This window comes from Oncorhynchus kisutch, linkage group LG4, assembly GCF_002021735.2.
Source record: "Oncorhynchus kisutch isolate 150728-3 linkage group LG4, Okis_V2, whole genome shotgun sequence".
Lineage (NCBI taxonomy): Eukaryota > Metazoa > Chordata > Actinopteri > Salmoniformes > Salmonidae > Oncorhynchus > Oncorhynchus kisutch.
In genome coordinates, this window is record NC_034177.2 from 81,546,799 (window position 1) to 81,567,744 (window position 20,946).

At 41.8% G+C, this 20,946-nt stretch overlaps 1 protein-coding gene across 12 annotated transcripts; it reads left to right on the forward strand.

Annotated features, from left to right (window-relative positions):
- The first annotated feature begins 1,016 nt into the window (after positions 1 to 1,016).
- Positions 1,017 to 20,659, forward strand: LOC109890063 (WASH complex subunit 2C). Of its 12 annotated transcripts, none has more exons than XM_031823776.1 (28): positions 1,017 to 1,366; positions 1,785 to 1,928; positions 2,222 to 2,386; positions 2,867 to 2,926; positions 3,032 to 3,202; positions 3,515 to 3,608; positions 3,780 to 3,841; positions 3,986 to 4,039; positions 4,357 to 4,446; positions 4,702 to 4,804; positions 6,618 to 6,736; positions 6,934 to 6,988; positions 7,204 to 7,257; positions 7,765 to 7,944; positions 8,188 to 8,315; positions 9,695 to 9,793; positions 10,862 to 10,963; positions 11,922 to 12,079; positions 12,214 to 12,337; positions 13,957 to 14,193; positions 14,386 to 14,568; positions 14,661 to 14,792; positions 14,977 to 15,111; positions 15,195 to 15,278; positions 16,612 to 16,767; positions 16,890 to 17,579; positions 19,594 to 19,756; positions 19,936 to 20,659. In XM_031823776.1, the coding sequence occupies exons 1-28, from the start codon at positions 1,307 to 1,309 to the stop codon at positions 20,082 to 20,084; spliced, it is 3,951 nt and encodes a 1,316-aa protein (XP_031679636.1). In that variant the 5' UTR covers positions 1,017 to 1,306; the 3' UTR covers positions 20,085 to 20,659. The 12 variants fall into 12 exon arrangements, with proteins under 12 accessions (XP_031679636.1, XP_031679641.1, XP_031679643.1 ...); XM_031823781.1 differs by having other exon boundaries at positions 3,983 to 4,039; positions 19,895 to 20,011; XM_031823783.1 differs by having other exon boundaries at positions 1,018 to 1,366; positions 2,205 to 2,386; positions 3,983 to 4,039.
- Positions 20,660 to 20,946: the final 287 nt, after the last annotated feature.

Below are 20,946 nucleotides of genomic sequence, written 5' to 3' on the forward strand. Positions count from 1 at the left end.
ATACCAGGGTTGGCTGGCCTTCTCTAGTCACTCGTAGGCTCAGTCATTGGTATACTTTTATTTACAAAGCCACTTTGGGTTAACTATCATCATTTTTGGCCATTTTTACTGTTCAGAAATGTGGTGGGTACTCTCTCTGTTTGCTGGAATTTACCCTGCTAACTGTTCCAAATGTTCCAACTGAATTTGGTAAAAGGGCTTTTATGTACTCTGCGCCATCGTCTTGGAACGCCTTACAAAATACTTTTCAACTGGAAGAACTTGTCCCGATTGGTGTTTTTAAATCACAGATGAAGGATTTTGAGACTGATTCCCTGACCTATCAATGTTTTTAATTTGCTGTTTTATGATTTTGTTATACTATTGTGAATTCTATTGTTTTTACTCGATTACTTGTAGTTTTGCATGTTGTCTGTCTGTAATTGTGTAATGACTTCGTGCTGCCTATCTTCTCCAGGACGCTCTTGAAAAAGCGATGTCAAATCTCAATGAGCCCTTCCTGGTTAAATAAAATAAAGCACTAAAGTAAAATTCAAAAAAATTGGCAAAGAAATTCACTTTATGTTCAGAACTTTATGTTCTGAATATAAAGCATTATGTTTGGGGCTAATGTAACACATCACTGAGTACCACTCTTCAGTCAGTTGTGTCGAACTGCGTTGCTTTATCTTGGCCAGGTCGCAGTTGCAAATGAGAACTTGTTCTCAACTAGCCTACCTGGTTAAATAAAGTGGAAATAAATAAAAATGCCTAACCTTAAAGGCCAAAAATCTCATTTTTTTGATTTATACATTTTAACCATATAGTACATTTCGACTTTGTGGCTGTGATAACTAGTGACAACCCAATTTTTTATTTAATTGAACTTTTATTTAACCTTGAGACGTTATCATTGGGACGTCTCTACACAAACGCCTACCCTTACCCGTAACCCTTACCTAACCTTAACCTTGGACCGTTTGAATCGTCAACTTCAATGGGGTGACGTCAGAGGTAGAAAGTCCACAAAAATGAATGAACTGCAGTGTTTCTCAAAAGATTAGACTAGGCCTAGAGTAAATAAATGAACAATTCTAGCGAAGGAAAACTGCATGCAATTCAATAACATGACAATGCATTCAACATACACATTACATACCATACAAACAAAGACCTGTATGTATTGATTACTATTGCCAATTTGATGTGGTAACGTTGCATTGAGTCAGGTGACTGCCGTCAGCTGATTGCCTCCAGACAGAATATGGCCGACCTGTCAGAAGCTCATTGAGGAACGGCTGAGTTTAGCATAATCGAGTCTCTTTTTATGACTTTTGGGGCTCATATTTCACTAACGTGGACAACAGTTTTTACAACAGTTACTAAGGTGAGTTTAGTAAAAAATATCCCTTAAAGTGCGAGAGTATGCTCTCAATGAATCATTGCCTAGCTAGACAGCCAGTATCTGGCAGTGCATCAACATTTATTCAACTAACTAACGTCCTATACCTAGCTAACATTCCAAATGACATTTTGCGAAAGCTTGCGACTTCCCAATGAAGCATTGCACCTACAATGTTCGAAAACTAGCTAGCTAATCTGGCTCGCATTTGCCAACCCCATACCTGTGTTACTACCTAAATTATATAATTTGGGTTTATTTTTGACAAATCAGGTAATGGATGGCGTTCAGTTTGCACTAAACAGTAGATAACTTTTAAATCGTTATTGTCCATGCTGAACGCCCGTTTGAAATGTTTTCTCCAGGTTATTCCCACTGAATAAATCCTTCAATATTGTTTCAGATGAGCGGGTTGCCGGTTGGCATGGCAAATGTCCCCAGCAAGAGCAATCACACAGGGAAGGATGGCCAGGTGTGGGAGAGACTCTGGACCTTGGAAGAGATGCGACAGACCAGCGCCAACTGGTCCCTGGCTGCAGACTCAGGAGTAGGCTTTGGTTATTATCTCCAAGTTATTATTCCGTTTCTGAATACCCAGCTGTTTCTAATGCATTTAACAGTGTATCATCTGGTGGCTGAAGCAGAAACAGACTGGCAGGCAGGCTCTCAGCCTCTAACTCTACATGTTATGGGTAGAGCATTCACATAGCGTTGTAAACAGCAATGCAACAGATTAACTATCCTTTTCGCTGTGGCAAAGACAACGTCTGCTACTGAACAATCAGATACACTGTTGAATAGATGAAGATTAAACAGTTGTTAGTATCCCCTCCTCCACAGCTCTTCCTGTTCCTGCAAGACTTCTCCCAGAGGATGCTGTCAAAGACTCATGAGATAGAGAAGCAGCTGGATGGACTGATCAGAGACACCAAGGCCACAGACTGTTGCATGCACACCGTCTTCAACGACTTCCTCATGCTCTCCAACACACAATTCATTGAAAACGTACGTTGTGGACTGGAAATACAATGGTTGTCTTCATTAGAGCATTTTAATGGAAGAAAACGGACTGAAACAGGGGAAGGACTACCTGCCCTTGACTTGTCTAAGTAATCCAGATGTACTTTCTTTTGCTTCAAATTTGTTTTACTACAGTGTGCCCAAAAGAACACGACCAATGTCTTGTTCCTCTGTTGAGCTTTGTGCCCCTCTTCTTTAGAGGATGGTTGTGCCATATTTTACATTTCCCAGATATTTTGAAACTTCACAAGCTTTTAACAAAATGAAGAAAAGATGAATCATGCTACACGGTACAGAACTATGAGGAACTGATGACTATTGTGTTTAATGATCTGCTTGCTCATGGTGCCGCCTCTTTTTGTTCACTATCTCAAGGTGCTGTGTTACATTGATAGATTCTAACTCATTCTTCTTGTATTGATTGTGTGATGTGTTATTGATATTTGTGTTTGTTGACCTCATCAGAGAGTGTATGATGAAGAGGCGGTGCCAAAGCCTGAGGCCTTGGAGAGACTGCCTGAGCAGGTAAATTATCTACCTACTCCTTCCTTGATGTGCTGTGACATGTATAGCACTGTGACAACGTGAGTTCCTCCCTGGGGATAGTTAAATTCAATTGCCCCGCATTAGAAGACTCGTGAGCAGAAGGAAGCCCAGCTGATTCCTAAGGTCCAGGAAGCAGTGAACTACGGTCTGATGGTGCTGGACTCTGCATTTGAGCAGCTAGACATCAAGGCAGGAAACTCTGACTCGGAGGACGAGGAGGCCACAGACAGAGTGGAGCCCATACTGGAGGCCAAGGTGAGTTTGGAATCATCTGGAAACATACAGGATTAGATAGAGAATTCAAGTTATTCACGCCTCCAGATATCACGTTAGGATTAGTACCTGCCCAGTCTAGTCTAGGGAGGATGGCCAATGTTTCCATGCCACTGTTTTTGATTTGTCTTTGGGGTGTAGGACAGGTTAAGCACTTTGACAACTGATGTACACGTTTATTTTTTGTTGACTAACATTTGATTTGAATGATTCTGCCCGTATTGACCAATCACGTTTTCTATGACCGCTTCCTCCCCTTCTTTCCTTCTCTAACCCACCTCTCTCTGTTTGAAGGACCTGTATGTGGACAGGCCTTTACCATATCTGATTGGCTCTCAGCTCTTTATGGTGCAAGAAGACGTTGGACTGGGAGACCTCTCCAGTGAAGGTAGATCACCTCTGTTCTTCATGTACTCTTTCTACTGAAGGAAAGTGTGTGTATTCTTGGCATGTGTTTATATTGTTCGTGTTCAACACTCTTCCAAGCATAGTGTTTCTCGTCTAACATTAGCCGTGTTTCTCAGAGAAAGTGAAACTGATGTCATTCTTTACTTCACAGAAATGTCAGTCGACAGTGATCGCGACACCGTCATTGTGAGCGAAGATGGCAAAGATGCTAACGTAAGTCTTTTTTTCATCCAGAAAGAGTCAGATGTTTTTTTAAGTGTGAAGTTGGCATTATTATAATCCTCAAAATAAGTTGAGAATACTGACAATTTGATTTAGATAACTGTATTATCCCTGTGGTGTTTATGTGAACAGCAGTCAGACGATGACTTCGACCAGGATGAGGAGGGGCCAGGCACCATTAAGAAGAAGGTGAAGGTCAATTTCACTGTGACTGTCAGGGTCAAAGATCTAACCCAGAGTTAGTTGATATCTCTGTCATAACAAACAAACGTACAGGATTGTATCGCTGTGTGCACAATTCTGACCAGGGATGATTGAGGTATTTGCCAATTTAATCAATGATGAAACACAACAGGAAAGTGTGATTGATTGAATCCTACCTACACTCTAGACACTGGCCATAAGCATGCTGCTGTTTATGGCGATGATGGTAATGATTACACCTTAGTGAGGATTGTGATTTTATTTGCAACCTCATGGATGACATTGAATGATTTCCCCTTCAGAAGTTGTCTATGTTGAGTGAGGACGAGGAGGGAGATTCAGACATATTCGGAGAATCGTACGATGATGATGATGATGATGATGACAGAAAGGTATGTTTGATTATGGTTTGCTGGTGGAGACTGGTACTAATAATATGATGGACAGATCATTTATGAAATATAACTAGCCTTTATCCATCTAAGTCAACATTGCTAATACATCTGTTTTATGACTTGAGGGAGCATAATGATTGTGTCATGTCTCCGCTATTGAATGTAGACATAAATGTGAAATATTTGTTGTAGTTAATTGCATGTCCCCTGACATGAATATTGATGTTCTATTCCACCTCTCTTTTACGGAAGTCTTTGTGTCACATTCAGAACCCAACACCATCATCCTTTGCTGATGAGCTGGCCGCCAGAATCAAAGGGGAACCTATCAGCAAGCCAGAGGGAGATCGCACATGTATGTTGGGTTGATATAACCTGAATTACAAACTATTCAGCACGTCCATTATCACCTCCGCCATGTTTTGGTTTATGTTAAACATATCATGGTTTCTATGAAGGTTAACTGTATGAGCTCATGTGCTAGCCTGGGTACCAGTGTGTTTCTGCTTTAGCTAACTTATCGCCATATGATCGTATGGCCCTGTGTCTTTTGCAGCAATGTGACATGCCTGGATTTTTACCCTTTTTATTTAAAGCCTTTTCATCAAAATGTCCTTTCTTTTTATGTCAGATGGTCCAGCACCATCCTCAGACAATTGCTTGCATTTTTTATCTACAGTGGCAAGAAAAAGTACGTAAACCCTTTGGAAATACCTGGATTTCTGCATAAATTGGTCATAAAATTTGATCTGATCTTCATCTAGGTCACAACAATATACAAACACAGTCTGCTTAAACTAGTAACACTCAAACAATGATACGTTTTCATGTCATTATTGAACACGCTGTGTAAACACTCACAGTGCAGGGTGGAAAAGGTATGTGAACTGGTTGACCCTCCTTTGGCAGCAGTAACCTCAACCAAACGTTTTCTGTAGTTGCGGATCAGACCTCCACAACGGTCAGGAGGAATTTTGGACCATTCCTCTTTACAAAACGCTTTCAGTTAAGCAATATTCTTGAGGTTGTTTGTGAACCGCTCTTGAGGTCATGCCACAGCATCTCAATTGGGGTGAGGTCAGTACTCTGACTGGGCCACTCCAGAAGGCGTATTTTCTTCTGTTGAAGATTTAATTGTGTTTTGGGTTGTTGTCCTGTTGCATCACCCAACTTCTGTTGAGCTTCAATTGGCAGACAGCCTAACATTCTCCTGCAGAATGTCTTGATAAACTTGGGAATTCATTTTTACGTCAATGATAGCAAGGAGTCCAGGCCTGAGTCAGCAAAGCAGCCCCAAACCATGATGCTCCTTCCACAATACTTTACAGTTGGGTGAGGTTTTGATGTTGGTGTGCTGTGCCTTTTTTTTCCCCTTTCTTATTAGTTTAAGCACACTATGTTTGTCTATTGTTGTGACTTAGATGAAGATTTGATCAAATTTGATGACCAATGTAGAATGCAGAAATCCAGGTAATTCCAAAGGGTTCACATACTTTTTTCTGGCCACTGTAATTCTCAATTCACGCTTAAAATATTGATGACATCTTGATATGACTATGCGGAACAGAGTCTGGCACCCAGACTAATGATCATACACTTCACTCAATAACAATCTACCTAAATTCATGTATCTGTCCTCTGTTTTGATTATTATGGCCACTATTTGCTCCATACACGTTCCAAGATGTGTTTTCAGTTGGTACATTTGCACATAATGTAGGCCTTACTACAACATGTTATTTCATAATGCAAATAATGTTGGCAGATTACAACAGCACATGTTTCACTACATATCATTGTTCTTTCTGCATGTGCATGCTCATGTTTCCTTCCCCGTGTCACTTCTCTGAATCCTGTAAGAAGAACAGTAAAGCAAACAAAGAGCCCAAGGCTGAGAGGCCACTGGGTAGGACAGCAGTGCACTCCTCTAAAAGAGTTTTCTTTACTGCGCATTGTGTACAAGCACCTTATCTCTCACACTATGTATCCAATTATATTGTACCTGCTAAGCTAACTGTTCATTCATAACACTTCAGTCAGAAGAGCATTAGTGGAGTTGGTCTCGCTCCAAAGTGACTGAATTAGATGTCATTTGACAAGCAGTCATGACATTGCAGTGTTTACCAGTATTTGTTTTGACTTGTTGTTGACACCTGTTTGTGTTGTAGCTGATGAAGATGACAGCGAGGAGTTATTCGGGCCACCCAAGATGGAGGACGAGGACTTCTCTCCGTTTGGAGGAAAAGGGGGCCTCTTCAGTCGAGGGAGAGGACTGTTTGATGATGAGGTAGGCTCACATGAACGCCATTCTGTAGCTTCCATGTCTTACTTTTTACATGTTACTTACCCATTGTTGTTTCACATCATATGATGGATAGAAATCAATAAGTGAACCGTTCAAAGAAAACCAGATCAATCTCCAGCCTTTTAAAAGCTCTCGAACATTTAAATGAGTTTTGTCTGATAATGATGTTTGTTGTCCAGGGGGATCTGTTCTCTGATCCACCTAAACCGCCTGTAGCGGAGGAGAAGACCACAGGTAATAATAGCCATACAACTATCTGTTGAAGCACCAAGGATGTTTTGCAATCAACATTTTTTTTGTTCTGCAAGTTTAGATGGTTGCTTTCCTTTTCAGGATGTTTCCTTGTAAGTGAATTGAGAATGTTGTTAATTTTGTGTAATGGCTGTGGTCACTGTTTAATTTATTTGTCGTGGGTTACCTTATTCATTTGACCTTTGTGTTCCTGCCAGAACCTGTCAAGCCTGCTAAGAAGAATCCTTCAGGGGCTGTGCCAATTTTCCCAGGTAATACAATTTGTATGTATTTAATGAACCTTTATTTAACAAGGCAAGTCAGTTAAGAACAAAATCTTATTTACAATGACGGCCTGCACCGGCCAAACCTGGACGACGCTGTACGCTGCCCTATGGGACTCCCAATCAAGCCCGGATGTGATTCGAACAAGGGACTGCAGTGACGCCTCTTGCACTGAGATGCAGTGTCTTAGACCGCTGCGCCACTCGGGAGCATAGAAACATGCCCTAAGGACAACCAAGGCCTTTGAAAGATTAAACCGTAATAACAGTGTTACTCAAATGGTAGACAGTTTTCTGTGGCTTGAGAACATAATGCCTCTGAAGATACTGTCCTGCCTTTCTGAATTGGATTTATTAAATTCATACTAAATACTATTACAATACATGACCACAGACCGTCTACTGTACTATGTTGACAATTCTGTGATGGTATTGACAATTTGATCCTCTCCAGATTTTCTGACAAGTCTATCCTGTCCTCTTCTTTCCCCATAGAGAACAGCCTGTTTGGCACACCTAATGACTCTGACTCAGTGGAGGGTAGAGAGAACGGCAGTCCAGCCAAACCCATCAAGACTCAGACATCAGCCCCTAGAAAGACCGCTTTAGGGGGGCTGTTTGACGATGAGGAGGATCACTTCTTCACTGGCGAAAGCCTTAATAAATCCAGCTCAGGTAAGTCAATCAAACCGTAACCTCTCTCTCGCTAGCATGGTGGGCGAGGTCCCATCTTGAGATCAATGATCGTAAAATATCAGTGAAAATCTTACTTTGACATCACGCCAATACATCAGTTAGGTATGTGAATCAATTGTTCACCTTATTTTTATTCATGAAGTAAGTTTCACATCTTAGATCTTGCCACACTATAACTGTCTTTAGCACAAGCACTCATAATGTGTTGTTACCTGTGTTCAGCTGGACAGGAGGAACCCAAGCAGAAGCAGACAGTGGATCTGTTTGGAGGAGGTGATGAGGATAGTGAAAGCTCTGGTGTTCTGCCCCCTCTACAGAGCAGGAGGGAGGTGGTGGAGGAGGAAGAACGGGTGAATATACACACGTGTACAGAGCATTGTTTTTACCTATACTGTATCATAGGGACTCCGCTCACTACCTTAGAATGTAGAGAAAAACGGGGCAATTCAAGAGGATGCTTTGAAAGTTGTGTCAAAATTTTTTTTCTTTGTCCCATGTCATTATAAATCACACACAATGAATCATTACATTGTTCTCTGCAATTTAACTTTAGTATACTTATACTTGAAAGTGTTGATGAAATAAGAATGTTCGTTTGTTGTGACCGTTGCTAGTTTCGACTGCGCTGCTCTTGGGTCTATCTCTTCCATATTTGGCATTGGGAGGTGGTACCATTTGGAGGTGTTTTTGCAGGTTAGACTAATCAAAATCAACTTGATAACAATCTACGTTGAGAGGTGTCATTTCTATGCCGATTTAAAGGGAAAGATGCAGAAATACATAACGAAAACATGAACATATTGTCTTCATGGAGGGTGGTTATTGAAATTGTCTGTTAGCTTTGTAAATAAATACATATTTAGTCCCTATTTTGTTTTTATACTGCAGATTTCATTTAGAAAAAGCCACATTTTTTCCCCACTCGTTTGACCTGCAGCCACTAGTTGACTTTTTACCTCTTTTTCTCCACAATTTCGTGGTATCCAATTGTCCTATCGCTGCAACTCTTGTATGGACTCGTGAGAGGCCAAGGTAAGAGCCATGCGTCTTCCGAAACACGACCCTGCCAAGCTGTACTGCTTCTTGACACACTGCTCGCTTAACCTGGAAGCCAGCTGCACCAATGTGTCGGAGGAAACGCCGTACAACTGGCGACCGAAGTCAGCGTGCATATGCCCGGCCTGCCACAAGGAGTCACTAGAGCGGGATGGGACAAGGACATCCAGGCCGACATAACCCGGACGACGCCGGACGCCTCATGGGTCTCCTGGTCGTAGCCGGCTGTGACACAGCCCGGGATCAAACCCGGATCTGTATGCCGCCACTAGCACTGCGAAGCAGTGCTTTAGGCCGCTGTGCCGCTCGGGAGGCATGTTAGTGATGTTCTGCTGCGGAGCAGAGTTCTATGGAGCAGTGGCCACTTTGATCATGCCTGTGATGACATTCCATTCACTCTAAACATGCTAAATTCTCAGAGTAAATTGTCTAACTTCTAAACCATCTATGGTAGCGACATGGGGGTTAGACTACTGTTTTTCTGACGCAATTCTCTGTTGAATGGACATAAACCTTGAATTAATTAATACTTTTATGGGTGAACAACCTACATATTAAGTTGGATACGTGATCATGATCATGGTTATTGATTTAGGGGACTTGGGTATCATGATTAGATGTTGCACTGATGATGGTTGTTGGTTTCAGTGATGAGGTTGTTGGTTGTGTTTAGATGCCAGCAGATGTCTCCATGTTTGGTCCTGGTACCAAGACCCTGCTGACTGAGACACTAAAGAAGCAACGTCCCTCCACCAGTGAAGAGTCAGAGGAGGTGGGAATCCTGTTTTATCCATCCATCTCTATATGCAATATCTTTTTCTCTCTTTCTCACTCACTCACTCACTCACTCACTCACTCTCACAGGTGTGCTTCTTTTCAACACTTATTCTCAAGTAAGGGTCCATTACTTGAATGTAGTTGAATTAGATGAGAGGGGAACAGATATTGATAAAATATGTCAACATGAAAATTCTATTGGTCTTGCAAATTATTTTCCAGGCAGACTACTGAGTTTTGTTTCCTCAAACGTCACATTGATACCTAAATTGGCGGTAAAATTCGATCCTGCCTTTTGTCCATATGGAACATTTCTGGGATTTTTTATTTCAACTCATGAAACATGAGAACAACACTTTACATGTTGCGTTTTTATATTTTTGTATAGTATAGTTTACCCACCTTTTTACCACCAACCCACACCATGTAAGGTGCAAAAAACTGCATCAGACTTTGACATTGCGAGCATGGGTGAATCACTCCTGAAGAGCCACATGAAGGGGGCATGACAACGCTGCATCCTGCGCTGGCGCCAGTTCTACATTTGTGACTTTTTCTCTGCAACTTCCTCCAGAGCTTTTTTTGCCCATCGCCTCATTCACGGGGTGCTCGAGATATTCCACTTTATCACGTGACTGTTGTGCTCCTGCCCTTCTGGTGGCTGTTAAGGTGCCGTGTTCCTCACACAGCCCACCCACCCTTTTCCCGGCCAGCTACACTGAAGCTGCCAGTCGGAAACGAGACGCTTTTCGTAGCTATTAAGTAATAGATTCCCAAATGCAGAATAAAAGCACAGTCATTAAGCTGGAGTTGTGTAGTAATGCGTGTTCACCAGTAGGCATGTCGCAAAACTCTGCTCATCACTACTCAAATTAGAACCTCATCAGTACTGACATACCACTCATGCATGTAGTGAAACAACGTATTATTGAGTAGAACTTGTAAGGTAGTGATGAAACTACTTTTCCCCCCCTTCATTGGGTTCATAAAATATAATGAAATATAAAATATAATGAATTGGTACCTTCCTCTTCATATCTAACCACTTTCTTTCATTATGCAGGATCTGTTTGTGTCTGCGAAGAAGTCTAAATCAAGCCAAACTGAAGATGCCACACCACAAGTCAAGAAACCTGTCTCTAGTGCCGTCTTCAGTGATGACGAGGTAATGGGAGGGAACGGAATCTTGCTACATAAACTTCAGTTCAACATCAGCCTTTCAGAAAAGAATGCCTTCTGTAGCCACTACCCATTTTTGTATTAACAGATCTGAAATAACTGGACAGGTGTGTGTGGGCAATTCCACAGTATCTGAGTGATAAATTCTGTAAAAAAATATATATAAATACACTACCGGTCAAAGGTTTTACAACACCTACTCATTCAAGGCTTTTTCTTTATTTTTTACTATTTTCTACATTGTAGAATATTAGTTAAGACATAAACTATGAAATAACACATGGAATTGTGTAGTGACCAAAAAAGGTGTTCAACAAATCAAACAATTTCATATTTGAGATTCTTCAAAGTAGCCACCCTTTGCCTTGACAGCTTTTCACACTCTTGGCATAGTAGGTGTTCTAAAACTTTTGACCAGTAGTGTAAATATTTATTTTTATAAACCATACAACTCTATGCACGAAGAATACTTTTAACAGTTTCCACAGAACATTTTACAAAAACACATTTACTTGAAGAACAGTACAGATGGAACAAACCGTCATTCTGTTACCAAACTTTACATCTGCACTGTTCTTCAAGTAAATGTAGTTTTTGTAACAATTTCTGTGGAAATTGTTTGTTGTCCTTGGGATTAGGGTTGTATGGTTTGCGTAACTTTTCAATCATTGGTTTTTGTTTGACATATATTTTAAAGTGTAAGATCTGAGTTTCTGCATCACTCTGTAACTGTGGAATTTCCCATAGCCAATATAGTGATGGCAACTCTATTCAATCAGCACAGCTTCAGATATATCTTACAACCATCCTATTCCTACAAATCTGCAAACACCAGAAGGGTAGGGGGCAAGGGGTAGATTTTGAACCGGGCTTGATAGTGAAGGTTGTCGCTAATACTTCAACACATGCTATCTATTTAACCCTTTGTATTCTGTCTGTATCAGGACCATTGTATGAGCTCCAAGCATAGTGCAGGAAAGACTGGAGGGATGAAGTCCAGTGATAGCAACCCTTATCGTCTACCCAGTGTCAAAGCAGATCCTTTCGACAGCCTGTTCGATGAGTATGATGACGATCTCTTTGCTGCTACCAAGGAGTTGAGGTAAACTTTATATCCCCAACAAAAGAGACACTGTGCTAAAATGTTTGAGTAGTGTTAAAAAAAGAAATTGAAATCACTCTCTAGTTAGGGTCTTGGTGGTGTTTTGATGGGTGTAAATGTCTGTGTTGATGCAGTCTGAAGAAGCCACAGAGAGCGTCTCTCCTGTTTGACGATGAGACTGAGGATGGTGAAGATAAGGGATCCCTCTTCGTCTTCAAACCAGCCATAAACAACAGCTCTACTCTAGCTGACCCTAAAGTAAGCCTGGGTTACAGATTCGGGGTTGTCATAAATGGCACCCTGTTCCCTATATAGTGCACTATATAGGGAATAGGTTGCCATTTTGGGAAGTAGCCACTGACATGAATAATAACCTAAAGATGAAAAGCCTTCGAGGCAACAGTGGAATTCAGTAATACCGTGCATTCGGAAAGTGTTCAGACCCCTTCCCCTTTTCCACATTTTGTTATGTTACAGCCTTATTCTAAAATGGATTATTAAGTCAATAAAAATCATCATCAATCTACACACAATACCCCTAGATGAGAAAGTGATAACAGGTTTTTAGAAATGTTTGGAAATGTATATAAAAATAAACCGAAATACCTATTTTAGTTAAGTATTCAGACCCCTTACTAGGAGTCTTGAAATTGAGCTCAGGTGCATCCTGTTTCATTGATCATCCTTGATGTGTCTGCAACTTGATTGGAGTTCACTTGTGGTAAATTCAATTGATTGGAGATGATTTGGAAAGACACTCGCCACACTGACAGAGCTCCAGAGTACCTCTGGAGATAGGAGCACCTTCCAGAAGGACAACCATCTCTGCAGCACTCTACCAATCAAGCCTTTATGGTAGAGTGGCCAGACTGAAGCCACACCTCAGTAAAGGGAATATGACAGCCCGCTTGGAGTTTGCCTAAAGACTCTCGGACAATGAGAAACAAGATTATCTTGTCTGATGAAACCAAGATTGAACTCTTTGGCCTGAATGCCAAGAGTCAAGTCTGGAGGAAACCTGGTACCATGCCTACGGTGAAACATGGTGGTTGCAGCATCATGCTGTGTGGATGTTTTTCAGCGGCAGGGACTGGGAGACTAGTCAGGATCAAGGGAAAGATGAACGGAAAAAAGAGATCCTTCATGAAAACCCGCTCCATATCGCTAAGGACCTCAGACTGGTGAGATGGTTCTCCTTCCAACAGGACAAGCACCCAAAGCAAACAGCCAAGACAATGCAGAAGTGGCTTCAGGACAAGTCTCTGATTGTCCTTGAGTGACCCAGCCAGAGCCCGGACTTGAACCCAATCAAAACATCTCTGGAGAGACCTGAAAATAGCTGTGCAGCAACGCTCCCCATCCAACCTGACAACTTGAGAGGATCTGCAGAGAAGAATGGGAGAAACTCCCCAAATACAGGTGTGCCAAACTTGTAGCGTCATACCCCAGAAGATGCAAGGCTGTAATTGCTGCCAAAGGTGCTTCTACAAAGTACTGAGGGTCTGAATACTTCTGTTCATGTCATTTTTCAGTTTTTTTTTTCTTAACATGTTTTTGCTTTGTCATTATGGGATATTGTGTAGATTGATGAGGAAAACCCTCCCAATGTAATACATTTTAGAATATGGCTGTTACTTAATAAAATGTGGAATAAGTCAAGGGGCCTGATTACTTTCCGAATGCACTGGATGTAGGCTCTTATCTATTCAAATATAGAATGAAAATGTTTTTATTCATGTTTGTGTTGTACTCTTCATGGAAATATATGTGTGGTAACATCCCTGCAGTGATATGTATGTATTATTGAATTTTAAACAACTTGTCATTCACCCCTTAGTTCATACCCTTGTCTCCTGTGCCCTTGCCCTGTTCTCTAGGCTGCTGCTGTGGCCTCCCCAGCCCCCTCACGGGTCCACACAGACAAACCTGAGGAGGTGACGGCACCTCCTCCCTCAGTGGAGAATAGGCGTGCAGAGGAGAGGGCAGCGAAGGGTCCTGAGGTACAGCCCCTGTCCTCTCTACTAGAGTGCAGTGAGAGTAAGAAGAAGCCAGTAGGGTCCGTCAGTCTGTTTGGAGGGATCAACGTGCTGGGAGATCGACTGGGAGCAGCCAAGGTGAGACGCTACATAAGGCTGAGGGTAGAAGTTCCCCTTAAGCTCAAATCTAGGACGGACCTTGGACATTCTCTTCCAGTATGGTTGAGATTGAGGTAAGGAGAGAGGAAAGGTGAATTGAGATGGAGCCCTGCTCCTAAGTGTAAGGTGCTATACTCAGACTCTCTTTATATCTTCCTGTCACTTAACAAGCAGACTAAGAGCCCATTGGATGAGACGGATGGTGATGACTTCCTGTCTGAGGGCCCGCCCCCCATGGAAAAGGAGTCCAAAAAGAAGAAGAACACCGTCAGTCTGTTTGATGATGAGGAGGGTGCTGACTGGACTGTCCCTATCTCCATACCTAGCAAACCAGCTGCCATAAACACACTAAAGGTTTGTCTGGGTTTGTTTATTCATACTACTTACAATTCCTGTGTGCGTGCGTCTGTCTGTATATGTGTGTAAATCCTATGTCTGTGCGTTAGCCTGCAGAGGAGCGTCCTCATACCAAGAGCAGTACCGGGGTGTTCCAGGATGAGGAACTGCTCTTCAGTCACACTCAGCAGAGAGACAACCACCCCGACGTTGACATCTTCGCCACGCCTGACAAGTTTGTGGTGAGTTCTAGGGACCGCACTCAGCGAGATGGGAAAGGTGTTAGTGTTGGGCGAGAGCAAAAGCCTGCACTCACCAGGACCATGGTGGATGCACATTGACGCGTACTACCTGCTATTACTTTTAATGATACATTAATTGTACTTATGATATTCCTGGTGATAAAGTGCTGTGTTCCTGTCTCAGAGGTTCAGGCCCAGTAATGCTAGTAGCTCAGTGAAAACCAGGCCCAGCTCAGTGAGGTCGGCAGCCCCAACACCTTTTAGTGATGAGGATGAAGATGACCTCTTCAGCTCTGTCAATCCCAAAGCTCTTCGGCCGGTACCCTATTCAATCAATACAATAGAACTTGATTAATTTACTGATGACTTCACCCTCAGTCCTTGTCTTTCATTTGACCTCAGAAAGTATCGGCGAAGCCCAGTAAACCCGGTAAAGACAAGCCATCCCCAAAACCTTCTGTCACAGAACCAGTCACAGGGAGTGAGGTAAGGCTGATGAAACAAAGTTTTACAAAGGCTGGTTTACAAAGGCAGCCCAATTCTAATATTTGTTTTTCAATTAATTGGTCTTTTGATCAATCGCATCATATCTTTTCACACTAGATTTTTTTTCAGAGCTGATCTGATTGTTGAAAAGACATTATTTTAAAATATTTTTTTAAGGATCAGATTTGGGCTGCCTGTGTAAATGCAGCCTTAGTGCTCTGCAGTCTATGTGATTGCCAATGTGTAATGCTCTCTCCTCTCAGTTGAGACTTGTTACACTGATATATTTCAAGGGAATGTTATCCAGGCTGTTAAATTTCTTTTGGAGGTATTCCTGTCTGTGTCAAGATTACTTAAAGGTCAAAAACGTGATTTACCTATGTTATAGATATATTTCCACACTGCGTTTGGTATAACATTGTGAAAATGATAACGCCCTTTTAGTGGAAGAGCTGTTTGAAAAGACTGCCTAAAATGTCAGCCTGTTTTGGTGGGAAAACGTCACCAGGCGGTAAATTCGTTAATAGACCAATGAGAGAGAGTTCCACACCTCTCTGCCAATAACAGCTAGTTATCCCCTCCACACTCAGACCACTGACAGTCCTGGCAAAATTCTTTGTTGAAAAATTGCTCTTCGCTAAGACACTTTTTGTTCCTTGTTTTTCAATGAAAATGGTCAAAAATAAGTTATTTAATTGTTACCAATAAATTATTTGATATTGAGACTTGAGACATATTGAGAAACAGCTGCATTGGAGCTTTTTACCTGATCTATGTTGTTCAACTGCACAGAAGCCCTGTAAAATCTAAAGAGCCTTCGTCATGGATAGGAAAACTAAGTAAACAACTTCTTCTTTTAAATCACTCAATGTTTTACTATGTTTTATCTTTATTCTTTCTGAGTGAGAGTTTATTCGTCCAACATGTGTTCTCTGCCAGACATCTTTGAACCTCAGCCTTTGACATGAATCATGTCGTCTTTTCCACTGCTGGCTTAAAAGCTAAACTGCGACAGCGTGACTGTCAGATTGATTCGCATAATGTTTCGTTTTTTTACCATCAGACTGAAAGCGATTGCTCAGCCTTTCTTCTTCCTGAAATAGCATGAATAATGTCATTCCTATGTCTACATTTTGGCTTTATTCTTGGGCTCTCTCTTTCCTCTGTCTACCACTTTGTTCTGATGATCATGAGGAACTGCATGAACAAAATTACTTGTAAATCCAATTCTATAATGTGACAACCATTTGTATGTATCCTCACTGTGCTATAAACACTCTCTTATAAAGGACTTTAGTTGATGAACAAATGTGTTCCTCCTCCCCACTCTCAGACCAACCTGGTGATCAACCCTGTTGCCCTCCTAACAGGCCTGAGCCCCAGCTCCTCAGGCCTCAGCCCCAGTCCAGCATGGACCCAGTCCCCCAGCGAAGGAGGGCTTAGCTTCGACCGCCCTGTCCAGGTGTCTGTGCTACAGTGTGCCAACAAGGTTGGTTAAGGGTCAGAGGTCAGGCACTGGGGTGTGGGGGAAACAAAGCACACCTAAAGCTAAACCTGGTACCTTCCTTAATCAGCCCCTGTTATGACTTCATGCGTTTTCTCTTCCTGTAGGGTCGAGCTAAAGGCTCCATCCGCCGCAGGCCCCAGACCAGGGCAGCACGGCAGATGTCAGCACAGAGCTCCGTGGCCCAGAAAAAACAGGGAGAGGACCCGGCCGGACACAGCCCAACCCTACCTCATCCAACCCAGCCTAGTTTGGCACTACTTAACCCAATTGAGCCTAGCCTGGCACTACCTAACTTAACCCTGCCCTGGCCTAGTCTACCCAACCAAGCCCCAACCACTGGCTTACCCTCCTTCTTACCTGCCTCCTTACCCTCCCAACCCCCGCTCACTGATGTCTCTGTCAGACCATCAGTTCTAACACTAGAGGGGTGTTGGACACTGGGAAAGAGAGACTTTTCTATGGGAAGCAAGGTGAAGGTGCTGCCCTCTCCCGACGAGGCTGACCTGTTTGGGTCTGTCCCTGCCCTAGCCCCAGTTCCCAAACTCGCCACAAAGACTACGGAGGGTGAGTTGACGCCGAAGGAAGAGAAAGAAGCGACCCCTCCGTCCCTCTTTGACGACCCCATGGGTGACTTGTTCCAGAAGGTCAAGCCGAGGTCGGCAAAGAAGGCAGAAGCCTCTTCCTTCCTGGAGGAGGAGGATGAAGAGGGTATCTTTGTGCTGGGAAATAGCTCTACTCCCACTACTAAAATTACTGCTGGGAGCAACCCAAATCCCAAACAGGACCTCTTCCAGGTATTGGTCATGATCAATATTGTCAGTCATTTGAACAATCAATCTGTCTGTATTTTTTATTTATTGTGCAGCCAGGAATTTACAATATCTTACAATCATTGAAATGTTAGTTTATTTTTCATCGTACTAGTTGGAGGAAATATCAATACAGTTTAGAGGTCAACCGATTATGATTTTTCAACACCGATACCGATTATTGGAGGACAAAAACCCCGATACCGATTTAATCGGGCAATTTTTAAAAATGTATTTGTAATAATGACAATTACAACAATACTGAATGAACACTTATTTAACTTAATATAATACATCAATAAAATCAGTTTAGCCTCAAATAAATAATGAAACATGTTCAATTTGGTTTAAATAATGCAAAAACAAAGTGTTGGAGAAGAAAGTAAAAGTGCAATATGTGCCATGTAAGAAAGCTAACATTTAAGTTCCTTGCTCAGAACATGAGAACATTTGAAAGCTGGTGGTTCCTTTTAACATGAGTCTTCAATATTCCCAGGTAAGAAGTTTTAGGTTGTAGTTATTATCGGTCTATTTTGCTCTCTACCATTTGTATTTCATATACCTTTGACTATTGGATGTTTTTATAGGCACTTTAGTATTGCCAGTGTAACAGTATAGCTTCCATCCCTCTCCTCGCTCCTACCTGGGCTCGAACCAGGAACTCAACGACAACAGCCATCCTTGAAGCAGCGTTACCCATGCAGAGCAAGGGGAACAACTACTCCAAGTCTCAGAACGAGTGAAGTTTGAAACGCTATAAGCGCACCCCGCTAACTAGCTAGCCATTTCACATCACATCATTACACCAGCTTCTTACTGCATTCGCGGAACAGGCGGGCTCCTCGTGAGGCAGGTGGTTAGAGCGTTGGACTAGTTAACCGTGAGGTTGCAAGATTGAATCCCTGAGCCGACAAGGTAAAAATCTGTCATTCTGCCCCTGAACAAGGCAGTTAACAGTCATTGAAAATAAGAATGTGTTCTTAACTGACTTGCCTAGTTAAATAAAGGTGTAATTTTTTTTTTTACAAAATCAGATCCCAAAAATACCGATTTCCGATTGTTATGAAAACTTGAAATCGGCCCTAAATAATCAGCCATTCCGATTAATCGGTCGACCTCTAATACAGTTACATATCGCATATTATTTTGGACGGTATTATATCGATACTTTGACTCGCAAGTATTTTTTTATTGCTGGGTAGCATTCGGTAACGTCAGCCAGCACTAATCGGTGGTGTCTGTGCCGAAACTCAGGTATTTTTCATCCTATAGCAAGTTTTCCATCTTCTTTTTAAATGTTTAGTCGACGTGTTTTCAGCACTTTTCTTTCCATGACAGATTAAAACAAATTTTCTCATGCTCTTTTGTCTGTCTGCAGCAGACATACACGGAGTATACTGAACATTAGGAACACCTTCCTAATTGAGTTGTACCCCCCCCCCGGCTCAAAAGCGCTTCCCACGGTTGTGTCAAGTTGGCTGGATGTCCTTTGGGTAGTGGACCATTCTTGAGACACATGGGAAACTGTTGACTGTAAAGACAGTAGCGTTGCAGTTCTTGACAAGAACTGGTGTGCCTGGACTTTACTAGCATACCACGTTCAAAGGCACTTAAATGTTTTGTCTTGCCCATTCACCCTCTGAATAGCACACATACTCAATCCATGTCTCTATTGTCTCAAGGCTTAAAAATCCTTCTTTAACCTGTCTCCTCCCCTTCATCTACACTGATTGAAGAGGATTTAACAAGTGACAGTTTTCACCTGGTTACTATGTCATAGAAAGAGCAGGTGTTCTTAATGTTTTATATAGTCAGTGAGTATGTTTTAAACATTAAATTGCAATAAAATCACAGTATTGAATCGCAATACATATAGAATCACAATACTTATCGTATCGGCACCTAAGTATCGTGATATCATATCTTGAGGTCCCTGGCAATTCTCAGCCCTACAGTACATTGTGCTTTTTTTCTGAATGTGTCTTATGCTGTTGTCCAGGATGAAGGGGAGACGACCCCCAAAGCTCACAAAGACAAATCTCTGGATTCCAGCCTGTTTGACGACAAAGTTGACATCTTTTCTGATTTGACGGCCACTTCAAAACCAAAAGAGAAGAAGTTCAAGAAGGCGGAGACTAAATCCATATTTCATGATGATATGGGTGGGTGTTTGCAGAGCACATATTTCAGAATATCTTGCATTGTTTGTTGTTCCTCAATAACTTTCAACATGCACGTTGAAATTTACCACAGACATGGGTATACTTACACACACATTCTTACAATGCCATTGCCACCAGGTTGAACTGAAACATCTACTGGACATGCTCTCTCTGTACAGATGACGTCTTCTCTCCCAGCACTGTGAAGCCAATGGCCAAGCAGCCTCCATCCAAGTTCAGGAAAAGCGCTCCCTCCCAGGACACCAGTGCAGCGAATGGCTTGGGCAACATCTTCGACGACCCTCTTGATGCTCTGGGTGGGAACTGAACCGTGGACTGTTCCTGATTAACTAAAACTTTGTGTCCCAAATGGCACTGTATTCACTAGATGGTTCATTACTTTTGACCAGGGCTCATAGGGTGTGCATTTGGGATGCTGTCACTAACTGTACAATTGGAGGACTGAAAAAGGGGTTGGAGATATTAACACTTCTTACAGAGACTATTTCTATATCGAGACTTTCTATAAAAGCAATCCATCGATCGGCATAACCTCAGATGGAAATTTAAACCCAGGATAAAGATTTAAACCCATCTCTGATTGATAACAAGTAACTATTTGACTTTATTTAATGTCCATGGTAGCAGGACTTAGCCATCATTAGGCCAGCGGCTAATAAAGAAATAGTCAATGATTTATACATGTAGTTGAGTTCTGGGTATGTGGTTTAACATTGCCATTCTGAGATTACATGTCACCATCGGGCTGTGCCATATCACCGTTATGAAATCATTGTTTTTGTTTTTCAATTAATATGAAATTGTTACATTTGTTAACTTTGCCTGTGATAAATGACAGATTATTTTTTTAAAGAATTAAATTATATTTTGCTAAATTTAAAATGTGTGCTAAGTTTGTTTCTAAGATCTGCAGCACTACTTTAAACTATTTTGTTAAGATAATGAATTGTGGAATTACTAATGCAGCTAAAAGAGGAACATAGCCGTTACTCGGGTCCACTGTGACTCCATTTCCACGGTTCCTATCCTTTTATAACAATTCTACTAATACATAAGATTCACTGCCATCTCTAATCAACTTTTAAATGTTGACTGGTGCATTTAGAGGATTCTGCTACATTTTAGAATAATAAGGGACATCTATATTTTGATCAATTAAAATCTATCAC